The sequence below is a fragment of the Ursus arctos genome, unplaced genomic scaffold (assembly GCF_023065955.2).
Source record: "Ursus arctos isolate Adak ecotype North America unplaced genomic scaffold, UrsArc2.0 scaffold_1, whole genome shotgun sequence".
Lineage (NCBI taxonomy): Eukaryota > Metazoa > Chordata > Mammalia > Carnivora > Ursidae > Ursus > Ursus arctos.
Window position 1 is genome coordinate 83,420,407 of NW_026622763.1, and position 23,625 is coordinate 83,444,031.

Here is a 23,625-nt window from a genome sequence, read left to right on the forward strand (position 1 = left end):
TTATTTATGAAATTTCGTTCGGTTTTGCTCCAAGTGTGTATTTTCTCCTGATGGTATGCTTTTTTGTGTTTTCTTTATTCGTAGCAGTTTATAAGAAGGCTGAACTTGCTAAAAAAACAGAAGTTCAGGCCCACTCTCCCTCCAGGAAATTCATTTTAAAACCTGCTATCAAATATACTAGACCAACTCATCTCTCCTGTGTTAAGCGGAAAACCACAGGTGACTCTTCAGTTCTGCAATGTGGCTGGCAAACATAGACATGTATTTTTTTTTTTATCTCATTCCTGTAGCGGCTTCTTCATTTTGTTTTCTTCCAAGAATCTTAGCAGTCATGAACAATTTCGCTATTAAGTGTCTTGTATCATTATTCTTTTTTTTTTCCCTCCCTTGCAGAAGAGGTCATGACCATCTGTTTCTTTGTCATGCTCAGACTTAGCAGTGATTTTATCTTGGCATTGTGCTGTAGTGTCACGTTCTGGGGATTCCTCTTTTCATTCTGTGTGTTTGGTTAGACGATGACGATGAATATAACCGTGGTATGCATTCTCATTATTTTGCTTATTTATCTCTCTCACGCTTAAACCCATACTATATTTGTCCTATTTTCTACATGGTTACTGCCAAATCTGTTACTGATGTTGACGAATTTGCCAAGAATGGGTAGTGATTTCAAGATGGAAAATGAAAAGCAAATCTGGGGTAAAATTGTGATTGCAAAATTACTTTGCTTCGGATGAAAGAGAAAAAAGAAAGAAAAGGAAATTGCCTGCTCATCCCATCAGATTTTATTCCTGCTAATCCAAAATTAGCAAGGCTTTCAATTCGCTGTACTACATCTCTTCACTGACACTTTGTCATTGGGATTTTCTTAAATGTGTTGGATTCAAACTGCTAATTTTTCTATGTAATTTAGTATTCAGAATTCCCAGATAAAACTCCTTCCCCTGGAATTTCTTAGAACTTAGCTGTATTTCTATGTTGCTACCTTCTTACTTTTCTGTCTTCTTCAAATATACTTGTTTTTAACTTCTTAAAAAAGCGGTGAAATGAAGGAGCAAAACATTACAAATCACGATAAAGGCTCATACAAATATCTGTAATGCAAACTCCTAAATTTCAGGGCAAAGTATGCCCGTTAAATGTATAACTATCCTAGGATAATCTTAATTTGCAATGCATTTTATTTTAGCATTTATTACATAGCACACTTGCAGGCTACAAAATAAGATATCAGATTGCTAAGTCAGAAAGAGATATTTAACTTTCCATTGTGTACTAGAAGTGCCTTTATATAGGGATAAAAGAAAAAGTGCCTTTATATAAGCCTTCTGATGGCTTTAGCGATTAAGAGCAGCATTAACCTTTGTAAGAAAAGAAAATCAAGGTAATTGATGGTTTTATGATAGTCAATAAAATTCCAAGTATTTTGTATCTGTGTTCTTCATATGGGAATCATTTCATGAGCTTTCCTCCAAGAGCTAATCTTTAAGGCAGTATTTGAAAGTGGAGGGCTCATAAATTATACAGAAACTGTGATGATAAAAGTTCAGGCTGAAGAGTGTTTCTCAGTTAGAAATTAATATGACATCTCCAACTCTTATATCACATCTTAATTCATTTGCATTAAACTTGGAATTTTACTTCTAATTAGACCAATGCTTGGACAGGCAGACTCTCTTCGTTGGGCATAAAAATCCTATATCATGTGTAAGAGGATGAAAGAATAGATCAGGATTATGAAATTTTGGAGGAAACATCAAGTGGTTTGGTGAAGTGTCTGGCATGTCATTGGTATTCAGTTTACCACACTGAGAGTGAATTGCCTTTTTAACTCATTCATTAAAGGAAATTTAAGCTCTTTGGACTAATTAGGATCTTCCCTTAGTCTGTTCAAATATCAAGATACTCGAGCAGAAAAGCATATACCAAACATGGATGGCACTGGCTTGAAGCAAACTCTATGTCACAGAAATTTAAGAAATATTACAGAAATAGTAGGAAAGCATCATTCGCACTGCTTCTTTAAAAAAAAAAAAAAATCATTCCAGAATCTGTGAATAATCTTACTAGCCAGTCCTAAATCTCATATAGCATCTTGTAGACAGTTACATTTGTGTTAGAGCTGCGTGTGACCCAAGAAATCTTTTTGATCATTCGGAGTGCTTATAAGCATAAGCTTTTCTTCCCCCTGGGGTTTTCTCTCTTCTGAAAGAAAATTAAGGAGGTAACTACGCAAGCTTGTTCCTTTCATTTTCTAAGCACAATTTTTAAATAGAGATAGTTTTTCCAAAGCACAAAGGATTGTTTTCAAAAGTCAAGTCAGGTAAGTCATTAACAGAAAATGTGCTGGAGATGGTGAAGTTTAAAACTGAAACCAGAGGTATCAAACAGCAGCAAGAGAAACAACAGTAACAGATGTGGTAATAATGTCATACAGGAAGTGCATGTATAGAACATGTTTTATATTACTGAACTTAAAATTCCTCTCGTGTTTTCCTTCCTTGACAAGCTGTTTTTCTTCTCATGTGGTGCATTTCACGTCAAACAAGTGTGTCATTCATATCGTGAAATGAAGGGGTGCAGAGGGAAAGGGGTTGGCTGATCATGATAGTTTGGAATATGGAATGTAGAAATATCTGTAGGTATGTCATTGGCTACAAAAAGAGGGCTTGGGAATCTCCATGAACACTCTTTAATATCATACCAACCCTAAAAACCAATCACTCCCCTTTTCTTAAATTCTACAGCATTGGATTGTTGTTCTGTGACTTTCGTTCTAAAGGATCTATGCTCGTGAAGTAACAGTATTTAAAGGTACCTTGGTAACCAATAGGGAATTATTTGGTGTGCTTACCTGTGCTTTGGTAAACACTGGGTTATATTAATTAGCACACACAATAGTGGAAGCCACATGCTAGAATGTTCTTATTCATGTTTCTTCAGTTACTGAATTCGAATCTCAAAATAAGCAAAGTTTTGCTTTGCAGTAGTCTTTTGACACAATTGAGTACCCAAAAGATATTGAAAAATGCATTTGTGTAGTTGTTAAGCCACTAAGTTTGGGGTTGTTTGTATCTTCTTTTTTTGACAGCAACAGGTGGTGAATCAACTCAGGCTTCCAGTGTATTTAAACAGGCAAAGGACAAAGTCTCTGTGAGTAAAATAATCTTTTCCTTGCCCTCCGCTTAAAGTTCCCTTTGGTATTGGTGACAATGTCTCAATAACTTCAGATATAAGTTAGACTTCAGACGTTTACTCTTAAATGTTATTTTAAATCGTTCACTCATCCAGAATGATTCTTGGTGGCATTCAGGCATGTCTCAATGTCTTCTGGAATGACACGTATAGTAGTTGGTGAGGTCAGAGCCGGGATGTAGGCTGCCTCTTTTTTAGTAAGATGGAAACAACCAGCATGATAATCTGGCAAAAATAGGGGAGCTCAACTTATTTACTTTTCATAGAATTAAGATAAATCATTATAATCCACACTAAGCTCTTTGATAATACATTTTCATTATTGTTACTACAAAATAAGAATATGAGAAAATTAAACAATGTAGATGAGCAAATATAAGTAAAAGTGTATCATAATCCCCTTATCTAAAGAAAACTACAGTTACCACTTCGATGTAAAGTCTTTATTTTTTTCTATTCATTTATGGGTATAATAACATAAACGGAAACACTGCATCAGTTTTTTAATTAAACAGTAAACAGATTTCCCTGTCGTTAAACATGCTTGTACATCACTTTAATGACTACATTGCATTGTGTTTTATTTATTTATAGTAATATACTTGATCAGTTCCCTATTATTTGACTTTTAAACTATTTTTATTATCACTTTAACAATATTACTGTAGAAATCTTTTTGGCTTAATCTGTGGATGCATCCATATGCTTTTCCTTAGGATAATGTCCGAGTAGTGAAATCACTGTTGTAAGAAGAAAGTCCACATTCAAAGTTTTTGCTACATATTGTCAAGTTGTCCTCCAGAAAGGTTCTACTGACTTATATGTCCTGTATATAAGAGTGCCCATGTTCATTATTGTTACTAGATATTCCTATGCTTTTCCTATATTTGCCAAGTTATGGAGATAAAATGTTTTAATTTGGTTACATTAATGATATTTAACTTCTTCATGTTTACAAATCTTTCATATTTCCTTTTTTTATTTTACTTTTTATGTGATTACCATTATTTTTTAAACTTCCAAAAGACCAAAGCCAACATGAAGTATTTTACTCCTTTCTGATTGAAAGAAAAAAATTAAAAGACTACTAAAGAGGGGCACCTGGCTGGCTTAGTTGGTGGATCAATTCTTGATTTCAGGGTCATGAGTTCGAGCCCCATGTTGGGAATAGAGATTACCTCAAAATAAAATCTTAAAAAAAAAAAAAAAGACTACTACAGAATTCCTAAAGTTACAACAAATAGTTTGAATGATGTTGTTAACTAGTAATGCATCACAGTGTTCTGGGGTTTAGACATCATATAATATGTACATCACAACTCTTTGTAGCATTCTAAAAACTAGTAAGATTTTAATGCAAGCTGGTGCAGCCACCCTGGAAAACACTATGGAGTTTCCTCAAAAAGTTGAAAATAGAGCTACCCATCCCAAGGGGCACCTGCACCCCAATGTTTATAGCACCAATGTCCATGATAGCCAAACTATGGAAAGAGCCCAGATGTCCATCGACAGATGAATGGAGAAAGAAGAGGTGATATATATAAAATGAAATATTACTCAACCATCAAAAAATGAAATCTTGCCATTGCAACAATGTAGATGGAACTAGAGGGTATTATACTAAGCAAAATAAGTCAATCAGAGAAAGACAATTATCATATGATCTCACTGATATGTGGAATTTAAGAAACAAAACAGAGCATAGGGGGAGGGAGGGAAAAATAAAACAAGATGAAATCAGAGAGGAAGACAAACCATAAGAGACTCTTAATCATAGGAAACAAACTGAGGGTTGCTGGAAGGGAATGGGGTGGGGGATGGGGTAACTGGGTGATGGACATTAAGGAGGACATTTGCTATAATGAGCACTGGGTGTTACATAAGACTGGTGAAGCACTGAATTCTACCTCTGAAACTAATAATACACTATATGTTAATTGAATTTAAATCAAAAAAATAAAAATAAAAGGATTGAGAAAAATAAATAAAAACTAGTAAGATTTTAGACTTCCATTTTTTATTGTGAAAAATAGAGATTCATTTCCAATGACAGCCAAACTTTTTATATCATTTTGAACCTAAGGGACCTCATGTTAATTTAAGAAATTGATTTTTATACAATGTTTTCAGACATATTCCTGAACATATGGCAAGCAATAGTATCCATGTATTGCCTTTGTAAATATCAGGCTTGAGAATACTGTAACTTCAAGATTTCTCTCTCTTTACCTTTTGTTTCTGATGGGAAACCAGTGAGTTGTGGTGGTCAAGGGCAGGGTTATGAAGCAGACCAGGTCCAGGACTTGAACCTTTATTAGCTCCATGATCTTTTTCTCCCTGTGTCTTAATTTTCCAAAAATAAAGGGAGGAATAAAAATTCCCGTATCCTAAGTTAGTTGTGAAAATTAAATATGGTTAATTATAACACAGTACACTGTATAGTGCCTAGAGCGTAGTATTTATTCAATAAACAGTGATAGTTGTTGTTATTTGAAAGGTAGAAGTCTTTAGGAGCATATATAGAAAGTAAGTCAGCTTTCCTCCATTAAAAAAATTTTTTTAAGTGGATATTGTTTAGAAAAATTTTTTTTGAACTTTTAATTTTTTTGGCTTTTAATTCCAGTTAGTTAACATACTGTGTAATATTAGGGTCAGTGTACAGTATAGTGATCCAACACTTCCATCCAATGCCTGGTGCTCATCACAACACCTTTAGGTGTTAAGGGCACTTCTTAAGGGCACTTCTAAGGGCACATTAAGGGCACTTCTTAATCTCCATCGCCTATTCACCCATCCCCCTACCCATCTCCCCTCTGGTAACTCTCAGTTTGTTCTCTATAGTTAAGAGTCAGCTTCTTGGTTTCTCTCTCACGCTTGCTCTCGCTCTTTCTCTCCCTTTTGCTTATTTGTTTTGCTTGTTTGAAAAATATTTAGGAAATTTTCAAGTCCCTTGGTCTTCAAGTAACTCAGTGGGAATTGGTGTTCAATGCTTACACTTAGGAAAGAAACCATATACATCTGACACAAAACTCATATTTTTCCCTTATAAATGCCCATCTCACCTTTCTGAAGAAGAGAGATTAGACCACCATTCTTTCTAACTTTTTCTCATTTAACATTTTTTTCTCCCCTCATAACTTCATCCTCTTCCTAAAAATTTCCTAAAACCACAAGACCAACTCTTATTTATCTGTGACTTTCGGTACGTCCATCAGAACAATTCTTTCTGATTTTTCAATTGCTCTTTATCATGAACCTGACCTATAATCCTTCATTTCTTTTGTTGTGCATTTGTTTTGTTTTGTTTTGTTTTGTTTTTGTTTTGAGCAAGTTGTCTCTCTTAACTTGAGGTAATCCAATTATTTCATTTTTTTCTTTCCTGTGTCAGTTTTGAAATTTGCTATCCTGTGGGTAGCATCAATCAGAAAAGAAGGACGTGGGTTGACCCAGGCACGCTGCCCACTCACAACGCTGGGTTGTAAAACAAGAAGCGATGTGTGCAGTCTGTGAATGTGTCTGCCCTGGTTAAAGTAACCGTGGAGCTTAAAACTTGAGATGAAGCTGTCAATTTCAACTGCTATTTTTGTAACAGCTACATCATATCAATTATTGAAGACAAAATTTCCTTGGCTTCATCATACCTTTCCGTATTTTTAACAAAGTCCCCCCATGAGGCTTGTGGCATTCCAGCGTAAGCTTCCTCCAAAAGCCGTACATCCAACCCACTGATTTTCACTTGCCCAATATCTCTCCGGGACTGTCGACACCTGGAAATTAAGCCCTATGGTTTCCATGAGCAATATCTTTAGCGCTTTCATTGTTAGAATTTATAACACATTATACATACTGGTCTATGCATAAAAATGTTATTAATTCTATGGTAAACTTGTCCCTCAGTAGGCATTTTACTCACAAAATGAACTGATTTTATACAAAATCTGTAATTTTCTGATGAAGTCGATGTAGATGTGTGAAAATACATTTTCTCAACTTTAAGAAAGTATTTTCCATTATGAGGCCTTAAATATACCTTGTTCTAAAGTTCTTGAAATGTGATCCAGATATTGATTATAAATACACCGTCAAGTTTATATTTATTAAAAGAACGATTCTTACAGACTCTCCAGACATTTTCCAAATACGGTATCACTGGAAGACTTATGGATTGGTCAAACCTTATATGTAGAATTCATGAAGAATATTTTGATCTATATTCTCAGAGACGAGTATTCTTAAGTGAGTTCCAGTTAAAAATGAGTTGCTCAGTGAAAATCTCTTGTTCTCACATGAATATACATTTCTATCATTGCTTATAACCATTTATCATGTGGTCTTATTAAAAGTAGGCATTTAATCTTATATGTTTATACATTTTTTATTTTCCTTTTAGTTCATCATTTGGTTTATTTTGTGATTTTGTTTGTTTTCTTTCATGGCTAGAATTCTACCTTGTCAAAGATTCCTGCCTTACAGGGTAGCTCAAAGTCCCCAAGATGCAGCTCTGCTTGCCCTAGTCCGTCTCAAAGGGCTACATTTTCTGACAGTTTTTCAGTACAGCCCACCTCAGCAGGCTCCACAGACTGTTTGCCATACTCAGAATCAGGGAACAAGGTAAGGCAGCAGGTCAACCGAAGGTGCAGAAAAGAATATAATTTTGGAAGTTATAAGATGCGATTCAGTAAATATCTAAAAAACAAAGACTTAACTCTAAAATATTTGACATATAAACAATAGACCCTCTTAAACACAAAATTCTCAATAGTTATTAATAGTTAACCAGTAAAAAAAAAAAAGTCTCTTTCTAGGTGGACTCTTCCTTATTAATTTATTATTTATTTATTTGGTATCTGGTAAAATTTCAAATAGAAACCAATAAAATAAAATGTATTATATATAATATACATAATATATATAATAAACATATGTTACTCATAGTATATAATATTGTATCATCTAATAATGGCAAATTATATATAATATAATACACCATTTGGTCTCAATCAGACACATTAGGATTTAATACTCCCTCTGCTACCTACCAACTCGGTGATCTTGAAAAAATTACATAAACTGATTGAACCTGTTTCCTTGGCTATAAAATGCATATAGTATTTTGTGGCAAGAATTAAATCATAAATGGATGTAAAGTAGTTAGGATTCCAATCACATAAATGCACAATATATGGTAGTGGTCATTGTTGCCTGGTGTGCATCCAATGCCCCTTGGTAGCCCTTTCTGATTAATAAGTTATTGCGCTAATGAAGATTTTTTGTAGTAAAATTGTTAATTTACTGGAGAGTACTTGAGTAAATTCATTTTACCTATGTTATTATTTAGAATTTGAATTTCATGATCAATTATTAGCACTACCTCCAGAATAATATATTTTTGTAAAACTTCTAAGCAAACTTTCTTTTAAGTTTCAAAGTAGAAATGCTTACAAATATATGAAATTCAGTAGTGCGTATTAAAAGAAATTTATCTACCGGCACAGTAGGAAAAATAGAGCAATGTAATCACTTAGTATAATTGAAGATGCACAAGAACCCAATGTGTTTTTTCCCCCAATCAGGATGGAGTAACCAAGAGCCCAGAAAAGCGCTCTTCTCTGCCCAGACCCTCCTCCATTCTCCCTCCTCGTCGAGGTGTGTCAGGAGACAGAGATGAGAATTCCTTCTCTCTCAACAGTTCCATCTCCTCTTCAGCACGGCGGACTACCAGTAGGTTTATTTTCATTTGGCTTCCTTTTTAATCCTTTACGTGGCATAGAGCTTATTAGGTATCTATATGTTACATCTTCCAAGGAAAACATACACTGAAAATAGATTATATTTCCTCTAAGAATGAGAAAATCCAGACTATTGATGGATCCAAACAGCTGTGTGAGTTAAACTGATTGTTGTGGAAAATGAGTACCTACCAGGAAGTAATTAATAGAGAAAACCAATAGTCAGGAATTTTAAAAAATATATACCTAATATATATATATACCTAAGAAGCTCAACCCTTCTTAGGAATCCAAGTCCTAAAATCTAACTGGAAAGCTAATAATCAATAATCAAAACCTAGGATTCTGCTCAATTTGTTAAGAATTCTCATTCCAAGGAGGATGTAAACATAACATGTTCAGTGCAATAGTTTCAGATTCTTTTGATTGATGGCCCATAATGAACCGGTTAGCACTTATCGCAGTTTAAATAAAAATATAAAAGTGTTCCAATCATTACCCACTCAGGTGTTGTGTTACTACCAAGATTATCTAGTTAAAGCATGGATTCAGATTATTTTCATAAATATGTTTCTATTCCAACAAAAATAGCTACCATTTATTGAGCACATATAGATGCTAAAATCTTACGATACATTTTTCACTCAGTTTAATTAACAATGCTGTTGGTTAGGCATTAATAACCTCATTAAATCTCCTGATGAGAAAAAAGAGGGTAACTTGTCCAATGCTACTAAGATAGAAAGTGGTTGAATTTGGTTTTCAGCGGACTGATAACTTCATGACCTGCCCTCTTAATGTCTTCTTTATATTTATTTGGAAGAAATTGTGCTAGAAAACTGCTATGTAGAATCACTTGGAGAATATCATCTCTGTTATTTAAAATGACATTTAAAATTTAAAATCCATTAAAATCTCTGTCATTTAAAATCCATTCAAAATGGTAGAAATTGCTACTACTATCACATTATAGTTGATTTTACCACTTATTTTTAAAATATTTAATAATAATTGGCCCACTTCAAATCTGACTAGTTTGTGTGACACCTAAAGCATAGTTTTGCCTAGAATGAAAGTATTTATTATATTTAGAGCAATTGTGACCTACACACTATTTAGTTTCATGAAGTATTAACATTCTTTGAAATATTTGCCAGGACACTTTAAAATCACTAACCTCTTTCTTAACAAAAATAAAGTATTCAAATGAACTAGCAAAGAAGGCATTTAAGAGATAGTAATCTCTCAAGAAAAGATTTTAACTCCAAATATTTGGAGTTGGAATTGGGCATCAGGAATATAGAAGCTGTTCAGATAAGACAAAGGCACCAAGTGCTTCCCAAAGGTATATTTTGAGTTATGCTTCTATTTGTGGTTATAGAAGCAAAATGGCACTTAATCCATAAATCCACATCTTCAAACCACTGTGCTCTGCCTTTTAAAGTGCATCTGTATATCAATTGTTTTTATTTCTGAACCAATTCTGTTTTGACTTTGTAACTTACATTCATAAGTATAATGCATTTTATGATTTGGTAATGATCATAACTCCTAGTCTGATAATCTCAGGACAGAGGGTTTATTTTCTCTATATGTAGCAATAGCTAAAAAGCATAGAGACAACTAGAAGAACAAGCAATATGCCTCCTCCTGTTCACTCATAATCTCTGTAACAGCACAGACACATCCTGGCATTTTGTACAGCTATTGAAAAGAGCTGAAAGAAACAAAGCTATGCAGTTAGCCCAAGTGGAGAGAAAGGCATTGTCATTGAGGAGTTGACAAGATTAATAAGAATACAACTTAATGAAGTAATTTGTAAATACATTTTTTCATAAATATTTTTAAGTTGTTTTAGTAATTCAGATTTAACTCTTTCAATTTCAGAACAAATAGGAAATGCTCAAATTTGTCATTTTGATGACAAGAATATAATTAATACACTAAAAATTGATCGTATCTATTGAACAGTGGTGTTAGGGCTTAATATATTATACATTTGGTTTTTCTTCATTCTCCAGATGTAACACAAAACCTTCATTCCTTAGTTTTCTGGAGCTTAATGCCATTTTCTATGAGTATAGAAATGAGTCTTACTTACAAAAATTGTATTTCTTCTAGTGAAACTTGTTATGCACATGCAGAATATTGCTTCAGCTTAGTCTCCATAAAGTAAAAAACACCTCAACACATTTTGATAAATTCTGAATCCAATTTGTACTGTTAAAAAAGAAAGTATGTTGAACTCCTACTGTATTCAGTTCCCATGAAAGGTATCAGTGCTAGGTACAGTGGCAAATAACAGAGAAAAGATCCTGCTCCCCAAAAGACCTGAGCTATTCAAAGGTGATGAAGTCATAGAGAAAATATTTGAGGAAGAAATGAAGATTCTGAAGAGATTTCCTGAAGGACACAGTGACTGACTCAAACATCAAAAACTCGGTCCAAAAACAAACTTTGTAGCAAGGAAGCCACAAAGAGCCAAGTTGGATGCGGCTGTATCATCCTGGTCTTGAAGTGTCCTTTTTGTGGAAAGTGGTAAAAATCACAGAATGCACACTAATCTATCACATTAGTCTTCTTATATCTCATTTCACGTTGTCAGTTGAGGAGTCTACCTATCGTTTGCCCTTACGTTAAAAAAACCAAAAGGACACAGGACAACTTTCACTTGATACGTAAAAATTGTTCACTGAAAGAAGTAAATGATCCTATTTCTTCGGGACACTGAACCCAGACCAATAGGTAAACAGATATTGTCTGTGGATTATGATTATCTACAAAGCTCTCTTGAGCTCACTCTTGTAATTACTTCAGCAAAGATTAATTATCCCCTTTCTCAGGAAGAACTTCCCGTACTGATGACTGGTTGTATTAGATGACTTAAAGATCCCTTTCACTTCATTGATTTAAAAGTTAATGAGTTATACCTTTATCCTCTACAAAATTTCCAGAAGATTTATTGATTTTACAAAGTATGCATACTTAATAATAAAAAATGAAATTCATGCCCTTCCAATAAAACACCAAAAAAAAAGTGAAGGAATTTGAGTAATAAATGTAAACAATGTTAATAAGTGTTCTATTATTAAAATCAATGTGTTAGTTTAAGCAAAAAGATTTTTAGAGCTAAGAAACTAAAGATCAGACCTGGCTTCGAATTTTGTATCATCTGGGTAAATGAGTCCCAATATCCTCATTCTTAAATTAGGAATAATAAGAGCTGCCTCTAACTACTGTGTTTGTTTGGTCATCCAATGTTTGGTATTCACAAAAGTGCTTTGAAATCTGTAAGGTGGTGTAGTCTCATCTATAGCACTTTGCTTTCAAAAAAGCATTTGGAATGGCATTCAAACACACAGTTAAAAAGTTAATATGAAAGAAACGTAGTATAGGGAAATGGGAGGAAGGAGTTAAATAATAAAATGACCCTAAGGGCAAGCTGAGGCAAAGAAATGCATCTCACAATAACCTGTATAATTGACAGTGGGGGGTTATTGTTTTGACTCCAAACTGCACACTAGTAATGAAAGTAGAGGAGAAAACAATCAAGTACAAGATTCACTGTGACTATATTGTTAAAACATCCTATTTTTCTAAGAAGAGAAATAGATATTTTTTGGTATTAAGAGCTGAGACAAATTTCCATATAAAGGAAATACATGATAGTGTAGAACAATGTCTGACATCATTGCATAGCTTTTAGTAAACATTTACAACTCACAGCATTCTTCAACATAAGCTAAAGGAGTAACATTGAAATACAATTCAATAAATGACGTTGTACACAGATCAAAATGATTGCTATCAATACACAGTTGTATGTTGTATGTCCGCCTGAATCTTGGAATGAACTTATTGCACAAAAGAGCAAGCGATCCCCATATCATTCAAGGAAATCTTTAGTAAATACTAACCCACATAGAACGTGAAGTGCAGATTCTTCTGCCAACTCACAGCAGATCCGCATGCCTTAATGATCCCACAAGTATGAAAAACTTCTGATGCCTTCATAATGAGAAATAAGAAGAATAAATCAAGAAAACCCAAGTTCTTTATTTGCATTGATAGCAATGCATATTCAAAAAAATGTCACCCGATTATAAACCTTAAAAAAGGAACTTTTACCTTTTTGAGCATTGTCATAATCCATAAGTATTCTAAACTCTTTAGAAAGTTCATGTATTATGAGTTCTAGCAACCTGAGGGAAAAGGATGTCTCGAGAATTTTCTGACGCTGTGGTTTTGGTTTGGTTTGGTTTTGTTCATTTATATAGGGTCAGAGCCAATTCGCAGAGCAGGAAAGAGTGGCACTTCCACACCCACTACCCCTGGATCAACTGCCATCACTCCTGGCACCCCACCAAGCTATTCTTCACGCACCCCAGGCACTCCTGGAACCCCGAGCTATCCCAGGACCCCTCACACGCCAGGAACCCCCAAATCTGCCATCTTGGTGCCCAGTGAGAAGAAAGTTGCCATCATACGTACTCCTCCAAAATCTCCTGCTACTCCCAAGCAGCTTCGGCTTATTAACCAACCACTGCCAGACCTGAAGAATGTCAAATCCAAAATCGGATCGACAGACAACATCAAATACCAGCCTAAAGGGGGGCAGGTAAGAATCACATGAACAACATACTTGCGGCCAGAAGTAAAATCCCACTCATGATTAGAATACCTTCCTCGTATTGTGAACGAACAGTTCTTACAGTGAAAGGGAGGTGGAGGTGTTAAAAAGTTACCAATTGCCAAGAGTTTGGACCTCATCCGAGAAGGCTGACTTACAAAATATAATGAAAATCACGTGACATGTCCATTCCTCCTGGCTATTATCGGGTAAAAATTGATTTCCCCATACAGGAGAATCTTTCCACTGATTGCCTAGCCAGTCTTTTCTCAATGTATCTCTATTGCCTTGTGGACTTTAGCATAAGAGATTAAAATTACATTTCTGATATGAATTTGAGTGTTCTAGTTTAGATCATGATTGTGACCTCATTTGACAATCTTTTAGTGATTTCGCTTTTATCTCCTTCCTTCTTCAGTGATTTCCTATGACATCTACTACCATGTCCCCATGTCGACTCCCAAATCAGAATGGTTCACCAAATTTCTTCTCTGGTCTCTCAGGCTTGAAAATTGCAAAGGGTGGATATACATGTTGATGATAGATAGTTCTGTATAGTTCTGATGAATGAAATTATTCTATTAGAACTTCTCTTTAAAATTGATTGTATTGAAGAGGATTATTAGTAAAGCTCTACCAATTTACTCTTAACTTCAGCTCCAGTACAAATATTCACATTTTTTTTTTGCCAACCAGGGGCTTTGAGTTTTGCCGTGACCCCAGCCTTGCTTCTATACTGTGTGTTTAAATGAAGAAATTAGCCTGGAAGGAAACAATACAAATATCATTTAGTATTTCCTTTGTGATATTGATCTGCCTATGGAATAGTTTGGCTTTTTTTGTTGCTAAAGAGATAAAATACCCATCCTTGAGAGAAAGAAGAGAGAGCAATAACTTCCTTTGTCCATCAACAAACTTGTGATGCCCTCTCGACATTCCCAAAAGACTTTCTTTTAACTTCACTGTTCTTTTCTGCCATTCTTTCTTGTCTATCTTATATTTTCTGCCACTGATTTTAGATGTCCCTCTTTCATGCCAAAGAAAATGTATTTTCAGGCAGGTTTAGAAGAAAGATCTTGCCAAAATGTGAAGCTATCAAGGACTCCTACTCACTGCTGAAACAAAAATTCAGTGTTGCTTCTTCCTTTAGCAGCAGACTTATTTGCTGTCTCATTGTGATTCTGTTCAAGAAAGCCCAGGAGTTATGAAATATCAACTGAAGGAATTGGGGGAAGCAGAGGGTGGGGGTGGTGCTCCAATGCCCTTTGTGGAATGACTATAACATTCTATAATAATAAAGTCATAGACAAATGCTTTTTCATAAAAAGATGTTATTAAAATATGAGCTACAAGAAATCTTTTTAAGCAAAACAAAACAAAAAACTGATTCTGCCAAATTTGATCCTGTAATTTCATAAATCTCATACTATTCTTGCATTCCTCAGAGTTTTGCACATCCAAGAGAATGAAATATTTTGGGCCTTTTGGAAATACCCAAATGCTGTATTATTTTATATTTATACATAAATAATGGGCTAAGTTGAATAAAATCAACTTAGTGCCAATTTGAAAGTTTATTATTTTAGTTTTTAGTGAGATACCTCTTAAAATGGTGTGACTATTATGTATATTTAAAATCAGTTCTTTTTTTTTTTTTTGTAAAGATTTTATTTATTTATTTGACAGAGAGAGAGACAGCCAGCGAGAGAGGGAACATAGGCAAGGGGGGGTGGTAGAGGAAGAAGCAGGCTCCCAGCGGAGGAGCCTGATGTGGGGCTCAATCCCAGGACTCCGGGATCATGCCCTGAGCCGAAGGCAGAAGCTTAACGACTGAGCCACCCAGGCGCCCCTAAAATCAGTTCTCTTTCTATAAATATCCTTGTATGTAGTATTTTCCTTATTTAAATGTAGGGTTTACTGGCTTATATTCCAGAAAATATTGATACTGAAAAGCATATGTTTCTTCTTAGAATCCCAAGGCAATATAATTTATCTCTAAGGTATTTTCTTGAAACTCAAAAGAAAATTGAACTAAAATGGAATAATTATTGATATAATTTGACATGAAAATTCCACAATATATGATCTTATTCGAACAACTCCTCAAGGAAGAGAGGCATGAAGAATGGTTTTAGCCTCAGCTTTGCCAGAATCACTAAGGTTAAACCAATCCAAAAAATAGGAATACTTCTTTTTCTTTCTGCTTCTTTAATCTGTGAATATTTTTATGTCTAATTTCAGTTGACTTCTGCTATACTCAGTAATTCATAAAACTGACATAAAGATGCCTTATTCTTTTGAACTCAACTAGAACTGCCTTAGAGATTGTGGTAATTAAGGACTAGTAAAGACATATGACACAAAAATTACAGAACAGAAGCAGCCTTAAACTCACAGTGTCATTTGAAGAACATCTCTTCTTTCATAAGACGAGTGTTAACCTGCTACAAAATTATCCTATCTCAGCTGCAGGTGACTTGGAAAAAATCCATAACAGTGGAGTTATGAAGTGACTTTTGTTGGAGAACCAGGAGGTATTTCCTCACCAAGATAAGAAACAGATGGGAGGAAGATATTTGCCTTCTATTTTGTGATAGATGGGATAATGTGTTCAAATTGGAGGGGGAATGAATTGGGAAATTGAGGTGAACTGCAGTTGAACTGTCTTTGTAGGAAAAATACATCACTTAACACTTTAACATTATCCCCTTAAGAGCCTCAAAGACAAGGAGTAAGGTGAGATTCTTTTTCTGTACACGTTAAACTGCAGGCTTTGACTGGATTGTTAGAGTTTCCACTTTATAGAATGACTAGAAAAGCTTTTTATGTTAAAGCTTCTTAGAAATTACCAAGATGATGTGCGAAGGACCCTTGTTCTCTGATTGAGGATCCATAACTGCACTCTATTGGGAAAATTGAAGCTACTGGCATGTTGTTTCCGACTATAAATTGAATAATCCTAGGGTGTTGGAATGGATAGTGGTCAACTCAGAATCAATGAAGAGGACAGGACAATAGCAGTACTTTCTGTAGGAGGCAAGTTTTGTAATAGAGATATGTAGTCTGTAGATATGGAGAAAAATAGTCACACAATTCTTATTAATAAATAAGGGAGCAAATTTATAGATGTAACCTTAATTCTTCTACACAGGCTCCCTTGTTATAAAATCTGGAGTGGTTAGATTGTATGTAAATGATTTAATTTTAAAAGCGATATTATTGCTGTTTGTGCAATCACTAAGAATTGGGAAGGGAAATATATAGTAAAAAATATATGTGTCTTGGAAGTTCAACAATTTGCCAAGTTGGGAAGCCTTATTATTTGCCTCAATTTGAGCATTTATTGCTCTTCCGTTTGCATAGGTTGTATGCTTACAGTGATTATCACTTCTATTAAAGGTCCGATTTTGTATTGGAAGAGAGCCTTAGCTGTGTGGCTCAGTCCAGTGATGTAAATCAATGCCTAATGGAATAGATAAAGAGCTGAAAACATGAGGAGCTTTACAGAAGCAATAAAGTTAATCTTTTCAGCTGAAACACAAATTCATTCTACTGGAAAGAATATACACAATCTTAGATTCACGGTGGATAGTGACCTTGGTTAATTTAACTCAAGGCTCGTAAGTGTATTAGTAAGTGTATTAGTAAGTGGCTTAGTAAGTGTATTAATTTAAAACTATCTCAATATAGTTAGCTCCCTTTTCTACATTAAATCTCAATCTAAATTTTAGACTAAGTAGTGTTAGCTTTTTAAGAACACAGCTGTTTATTTTAAACAAAGTAGGAAGATAAACAATTTCTCTAAATGCGTGGCATAAAAAAAGTAGGCAGGAAGCCAGTGAATGATACTTCTTACCTTTTCTAACAATGCATCAGCTTTTTTATAGGTGCTTTGATTTATGTAGAATACTTTTACATGCTATAACAAGGTTCTTGTTTTTTTCTCCATCAGCCTTTTGAAGATCAGTATATAAACCACAATTTTTGTACCCTTATCATAGTTGAAAGTTACTGGTGAGGTGGTTTCACAAAGGCTGTTTCCCTTTATAGTTGTTGGGTAGGACAGTTATTAGGTAGATCATGATCTCTGCAAGGCCATGTCTGTGGATTTGATTGATTGCCTTGTGAATTATATATTTCTCCTTCATTCATGGAGCAATCAGTCATTTTAGGTCATATGGACTAAAAAGATAGTGGCATCTTCAAGCAAGTCATTTCTGTTCAAGAAGAGAACAATACTTCTCTTTTATATAAAGAATCTCATAGAATTTGTCAATCTGTTTCCTTCCCAGCCAGTGTTGCCCTAGCATCTTTTTAAAAAAATTTGTTTGGATAAATCTATTAGACTAGGACCTGTGAAGTATATGCTCCCATTCTAGAAATAAAGTAGTCTGTCTTCTATCTCTCACTTTTGTATGGATCCATTGAATTAAGGAACATTGGATGTCAGAGATATTCAGCTCCTTATAGTCCAATTTTCACATTTTCACAGAGTAGAAAACAGGAGTACTTATAGTACCCACATCCTGCATATAGGGCTTCTAGTAACATCCTTTAAAGGCTGAGCTATAAATTCAAGTTCTATAATTTTGTATTTAATGAATAATCAGTTGTCTACAAAGTATGCTATTTAATGAACCTTAGTTATTGTTTTGTTTGCTTTAACTTTGGTTGCACAACATGAGAACGGCAACACTTAATTAACACTCCCTCCCACACCAAGGTTTTATCACATCAGGATTGAAATTTAAGGGTTTTGATCTTTTACAATATTTATGTGAAATAATTGAATGCAAATAATGTGTTAGAGTAATACACTACTGAAAAGTGGAGACCATTAAATTTGAAAAGTTATGTTGTATTTCTTATAATATTTTGTATTGTCCTACAACTGACAGATAATTTTTAAATAATTCTAAAAATCAATGTTTTGAAATAGAGTATAGACACTAACTTTCAAATTCCTATAGATAATATCAAGGACAAATAATGAAATATTAATTTTAAAATCTACCTTAGTCATCTTTAAAATAAATGGTGAGCTGCCTTGTATTTCCTCAATAATTCCAGAAAGTCAAAGTTGTACATTCATTTTACTCATCATTTATCCAACAAGTATTTATTGAGTACCCACTGTGTTCCATGCTGTGTTCTAGGTACTGAGAATGTAACAATGAACAAAACAAACAAAAATTTTTTAAATTCCTACCTTCGTAGAATTTACATTCTAGGAAGAAAAACAAGTCAGAAAATATTATATAAGAAAAAATATGTAACAAGTGAGAAGGAGAACAACAAGTCAAGGGAGAGATCTAAAATATGTGGAGAGGAGATGACATTTCTCAATAGAATGACTAGGAAAGCCCCGAGAAGGTGATAATTTGTAATACTTTAAGGAACTGAAGGACTGAGCCATGTATGTAATGGGGGGAGAGTATTTCAGGCAGAGGATACTGCAGATGCAGAAGCCCTGGGGTGGAAGGAAGCAGGCCCGGCATGTTTTAGGAACAGCAGGAACATTCATGGGGCTGATGCCACATAGATATTTGAGAGTGGAAAGTTCAAGTTAAATGATTCTTTTTAAATATCATTACACCTATTCAAATAGTAGGACTTTGCCAAATCAAAAACCTAGGAGTCATCTTGTCATCTCCCTCTCCTCATCCCCTACCCTGGCGATCATGAAGTGCTAATGATTTTGTGTCCAGGTTAGCTCTTAAATCTACCCATTTCTCTTAGTTTGCTCTACACCAGCCTAGCACAGGATCCATTATCTCTTGTCTGTGTCACTGCAATAGTCGTTAAGTTCTCTAAATGGTCTTTCTGCATCTGTTCTTTTCTCCATCTGATATACTTTCCATTATGTAGCCAGTGCTTCCCACCACACTTGTAATTAAGTATCCCATTGTATAATTAGTTATTTAATGTCTATATTGTCTCACCTACTAGACTATAAGCTCTGTGAAATCAAGGATGAGGTTGATCCTGTCCTCAGCGTCCAAAACATAGTAGGTGCTCAGTAAATATTTGTTGAGTGAAAGTCGAATGAATGTTGAATGAATGTGGTTCACCATATGCATGGAGAGATGCACTCTTTCTAGCGACTTGTTGAATGAGTGGGAATGCTTAGTGCCATCACTGTTATGACCCAAAGAGACTGCCCATGTTTGGACCACAGTGAATTTTGGCTAAAAGAATATTAGACCAGGACATAAGAGCTGAGTTCCTAGTCCAACTTTTCTGTTAAAGTATTATGTGACCTGAGATACTGATGTCTCTGGTTTCTTACTTGTGTAAGAATAGAAACAACAAAATACACTTCTTTTTGTGGCACCGTCTCATTTAATGTATTAACACCATCATAATGTAGCAATATCTCATTTAAGCAGACCACGAGGTCACTTTAAGCTCTCAAATTCATGGTTCTACTTAGAGTATGATGGTATTTTTGCATTAGAGCTCATTAAAAATATCCATTTAGTTATTCTAATAGATTCCTTAAGTATTTGTACTGCAAAGGGCAAGCTGAACTTGAGTAAAAACTCAGCACTTCTGAAGTAAGAGGAATGTAATTGGGGAAGAGGGAGCACTAAGAGAGAGAGGAAGGAGGGAGTGAAATGGTGAAATGTAGAGAGGAATCTTTTTTATATTTTCTTATAAAGTTTTAGGCATTTTCTTGAGACTTTGTTAGGGCTTTCACATCTAATTTGAATAAGTTGCTTTGAATTTTATATTTAAGGAGAAAATGGAGTTAATGCCAGAGGCAAGTAATAAATTATACTGAAACAGGTTTTTTTTTCTCATTATATAAAATTATGATGGCCACCATTGTGAAGTGTCTACTGAGTGCTAGTAACATAGAAGTAAATTTATAAAATTATAAACTTTATAAACTAAAAGAGAATTGAAACATATTTAGATTTATTTCTCATTCACATGGGTATCATTTTGGCAAACATTTACTAAGCCCCTGCTGGGTACTATATGACAAAAGGAGAATGAGATGATAAGGCATGGTCTCTACCATTTAAGCAGAAAAGAAGTGGCTTTTTTTTTTTTTTTTCATTTCTCATCTTCCCCTAGTACCTTGCCCTTATGTAATTTTTAAGTTCTTTCCAAGCCATTTCTTTCCATCTCATTGGGCTACAAATAAGTGCTAAATAAGAAAAGTAATAAAATACCCCATGAGCTTTAAAATACTGTCAACCCAGCATGAAAGAAAACTGTTCACTGAAATGCATTATATTATATTGACAAGGTTGTGTGTGTGTGTGTGTGTGTGTGTGTGTGTGTGTGTGAGAGAGAGAGAGAGAGAAAGAGAGAGAGAGAGAACATTATCTCAAAATGAAAGCTCCTTGATATCACGGACCCTGTCTTTATGTAATAGAATGTACAGAGCTATAATTCAAGTATCTTTTGTAGGGAAGTGAAAAGTTTTGGAGCTAGGCTTCATAAACATTAATTATTTAAAAACTGTGAAAAATAATTACTACTTTGCGTTTACAAATATGATACCTATAGAGTCCTGTTTGTTTGTTTGCAGTTCATTTAGAAGCCAGGCAAGAACATGGGAACAGCCTTGAATCTCAGGTTGTTTTCAAACAAATGAACAAACTCTTTAAAAGTTACTGCCTTTATGCTTGGTCCTCTATTCCTTAAAATTTCTTTAAAAAATTAAACTGAAGGAATAAATGTAATGCCAGTGTTTAACAATGAGGCCAATGCCTGAACTCAATGTCTGTTTCACCAAACAGTTCTTTACAAATTTTTCAGCATGGTTTATTCACCTCAAGGTTTTTAATGTGGTTCTCTTTTCTGTGTCGTGTGGCACAGCCTGCATAGAAAAATTTGTCTGACCCCTTCATGGGCCCTCCAACTTACCCTTTTCCTTTATAGCTCTGTGGAATTGTATGTTTTGACATGACCCATAATTTCTGTTATTTCTATTTAACTGTGTACTCCAATATATCTATTGCTTGTATCTGATCCATTGAGTGTTGAAGAAGTTATTGGTCAGTATAGACAGGGTTATTTAAAATTTGGAGTAGACTATAACGTTTCTATGCATTTTGATCTGAGCACAGGGTTGTTAACAGATTAATCTTTGAAAAACATCATCTATTCCAGAGAACTTTGATTGTTCAGAAATATCTGATGCGGTCATTTTTTTTTTTTGTTTTAATATATGATATCTCAGGACTCTATATGGGATAGATAAATAGCTTTTGTTATAATTGAATGTTATGGAATGGGAAATACTTTTGGGAGAGAGAGAGAGAAGTGTTTTTATAATGCAAGGACAAAGAAAGGCTTCATTTTAAGCACTCCTGAAAAATGATGTAAAGCCAAAGGAAAAACTTAATCTCTGCTCAAGTTAAAGGGTTACTGGCCACTACTACCCTTTCAAAAGAAAAAAAAAAGCATTCTTTCTAAAACAACACTGGATGAAGAAGAAAGAAACGATACAGCAGTTGAGGTTCATACTTAAAGGGTGCCCATAGAGCATAGCACTCTCTTGTAGGAGAGCCAAGAACAGAATCCAAACTGCTGGACCCCTGGTTACTCTCCATATCTTGCTATCTTGAGCTGACATGGGGGTCTTTTGATGAAGAAAGCAGCATCAGAGAGTGTCAAATCAAAAAATAAAAAAATCAAAATCCCATTGCTTAAGAATGCAAGCTGACGCTGTGATCAATGCCTCTGGTTTATAAATTGCTTTACCAAAAGTTATAAATTAGGATTGCGTTTTCTTTCATTTTACATGTCTCATATTTCCAAATAATCTCTAGGAAGAGAGATTTGTTCTTGCCCATAGAAATATCCTACATTTTGTCTTCCTGTCCTTTCTTAGAGTAACCTCACTTGGGGAAAAAAGAAGTGTATTTCTCTAAAGATACATTTAAGCTTATATGCAGAGAGAATGTAGTGGCGTATCATTTCAATTGAACCAACTAGAGTCACATCAGGAATATCCAGAAAGTCACTACACTGTACTTCCCTCACATGGTGGAAGAAGATAGAATTAGTAAAAAGCAAAATAAAATAATGCTGATTAATTATTCAATTACATTCACCTATTCTTTTTAACTCTTTAAGCTTAAATGACTCTTATACGAATGAAAAGCCAACTATGAATGCAAGCAAGTCACCAACCTTTGTCCATGAAACTGAAATCCTTTTTTGCCAGCCTCCTGTGGGAGGAGCTGATTGGGTTGATCCTTGAAGAATGATGAGTTCCAGACTCAACTTGGAATGAGGGCATTCTAGCAAGAGATGATAACATAAAGCATGGGAACAAATTCGAAAATGTAAACAAGGGCCTTAAAGTACGGAATGTAAAGTCTGGCCAAAATATAAAGTTTTGAGAAGAGCGCTCAAAAATCAGAATTTCTGAGAACCCTGGTTGCCTACCTAAGAAGTTTTGGTGCATTTAATAGGAAATAGAGACTTCGGGAGAATTTTGAACAAGGCAGAGCTTTAGAAAGATGATTCACTTGATTGAAATAATACGTTTTTCCCTTCCACTGTGAAGTATACAGAAGGAAAAATTGTCACACACTTTCAAATCACCCCATTTTGCATTAATAGTACAACTAAAAATTTTGATCGAAAGAAATTGACAAGGATAAAATGTGGTTTAGAGTTAACCTTGGATAATGATTATTCAAATATTTTTTCTCCATATCATGAATATAGAAAATTAGTTCATCAAATAAAGGTTCGTTATATTTTGTCCTAGACCGTCTCTGAGATGTTAAAATACTTTTCCCTTGACGTATAGGAAAACAAAAGCTCAATAGAAATTCCTTCCCCAAAAAAGTCATTTTTATTTAGACCCATCTATAGAGCACAGAGAGTTAAACTTGGCTCTCTGACTTAAAAATAATAATAATAATAACAATAATCTGGAATAAAGTTTTATCCTTCACAGCAGCCATCTATTTTTCTACCTTATGCAGTGGTTTCTGAGGTCTGCGGGTATTTATAGAATTAAATAATTTGTAGAATTAAAGTGTTAATTATTGGTAAATGATCCCAGAGATCTTTGGCATGAAGTATTTTGTAATTTTG

General features: G+C 34.5%; 1 protein-coding gene across 8 annotated transcripts in view; it reads left to right on the top strand.

Moving 5' to 3' along the window:
- Positions 1–23,625, top strand: part of MAP2 (microtubule associated protein 2) — a 279,848-nt gene that overhangs the window by 243,509 nt on the left and 12,714 nt on the right. For 4 of the 8 annotated variants that reach the window (XM_057304472.1, XM_026492050.4, XM_057304477.1 and 1 more), the window contains 4 exons: positions 3,092–3,153; positions 7,636–7,806; positions 8,769–8,916; positions 13,202–13,542. In XM_057304472.1, the coding sequence (XP_057160455.1) occupies positions 3,092–3,153; positions 7,636–7,806; positions 8,769–8,916; positions 13,202–13,542 (722 nt within the window). Of the gene's footprint in view, positions 1–84; positions 220–3,091; positions 3,154–7,635; positions 7,807–8,768; positions 8,917–13,201; positions 13,543–23,625 lie in introns of all 8 variants that reach the window. The other 4 variants (XM_057304460.1, XM_057304461.1, XM_026492051.4 and 1 more) reach the window with 2 other exon arrangements.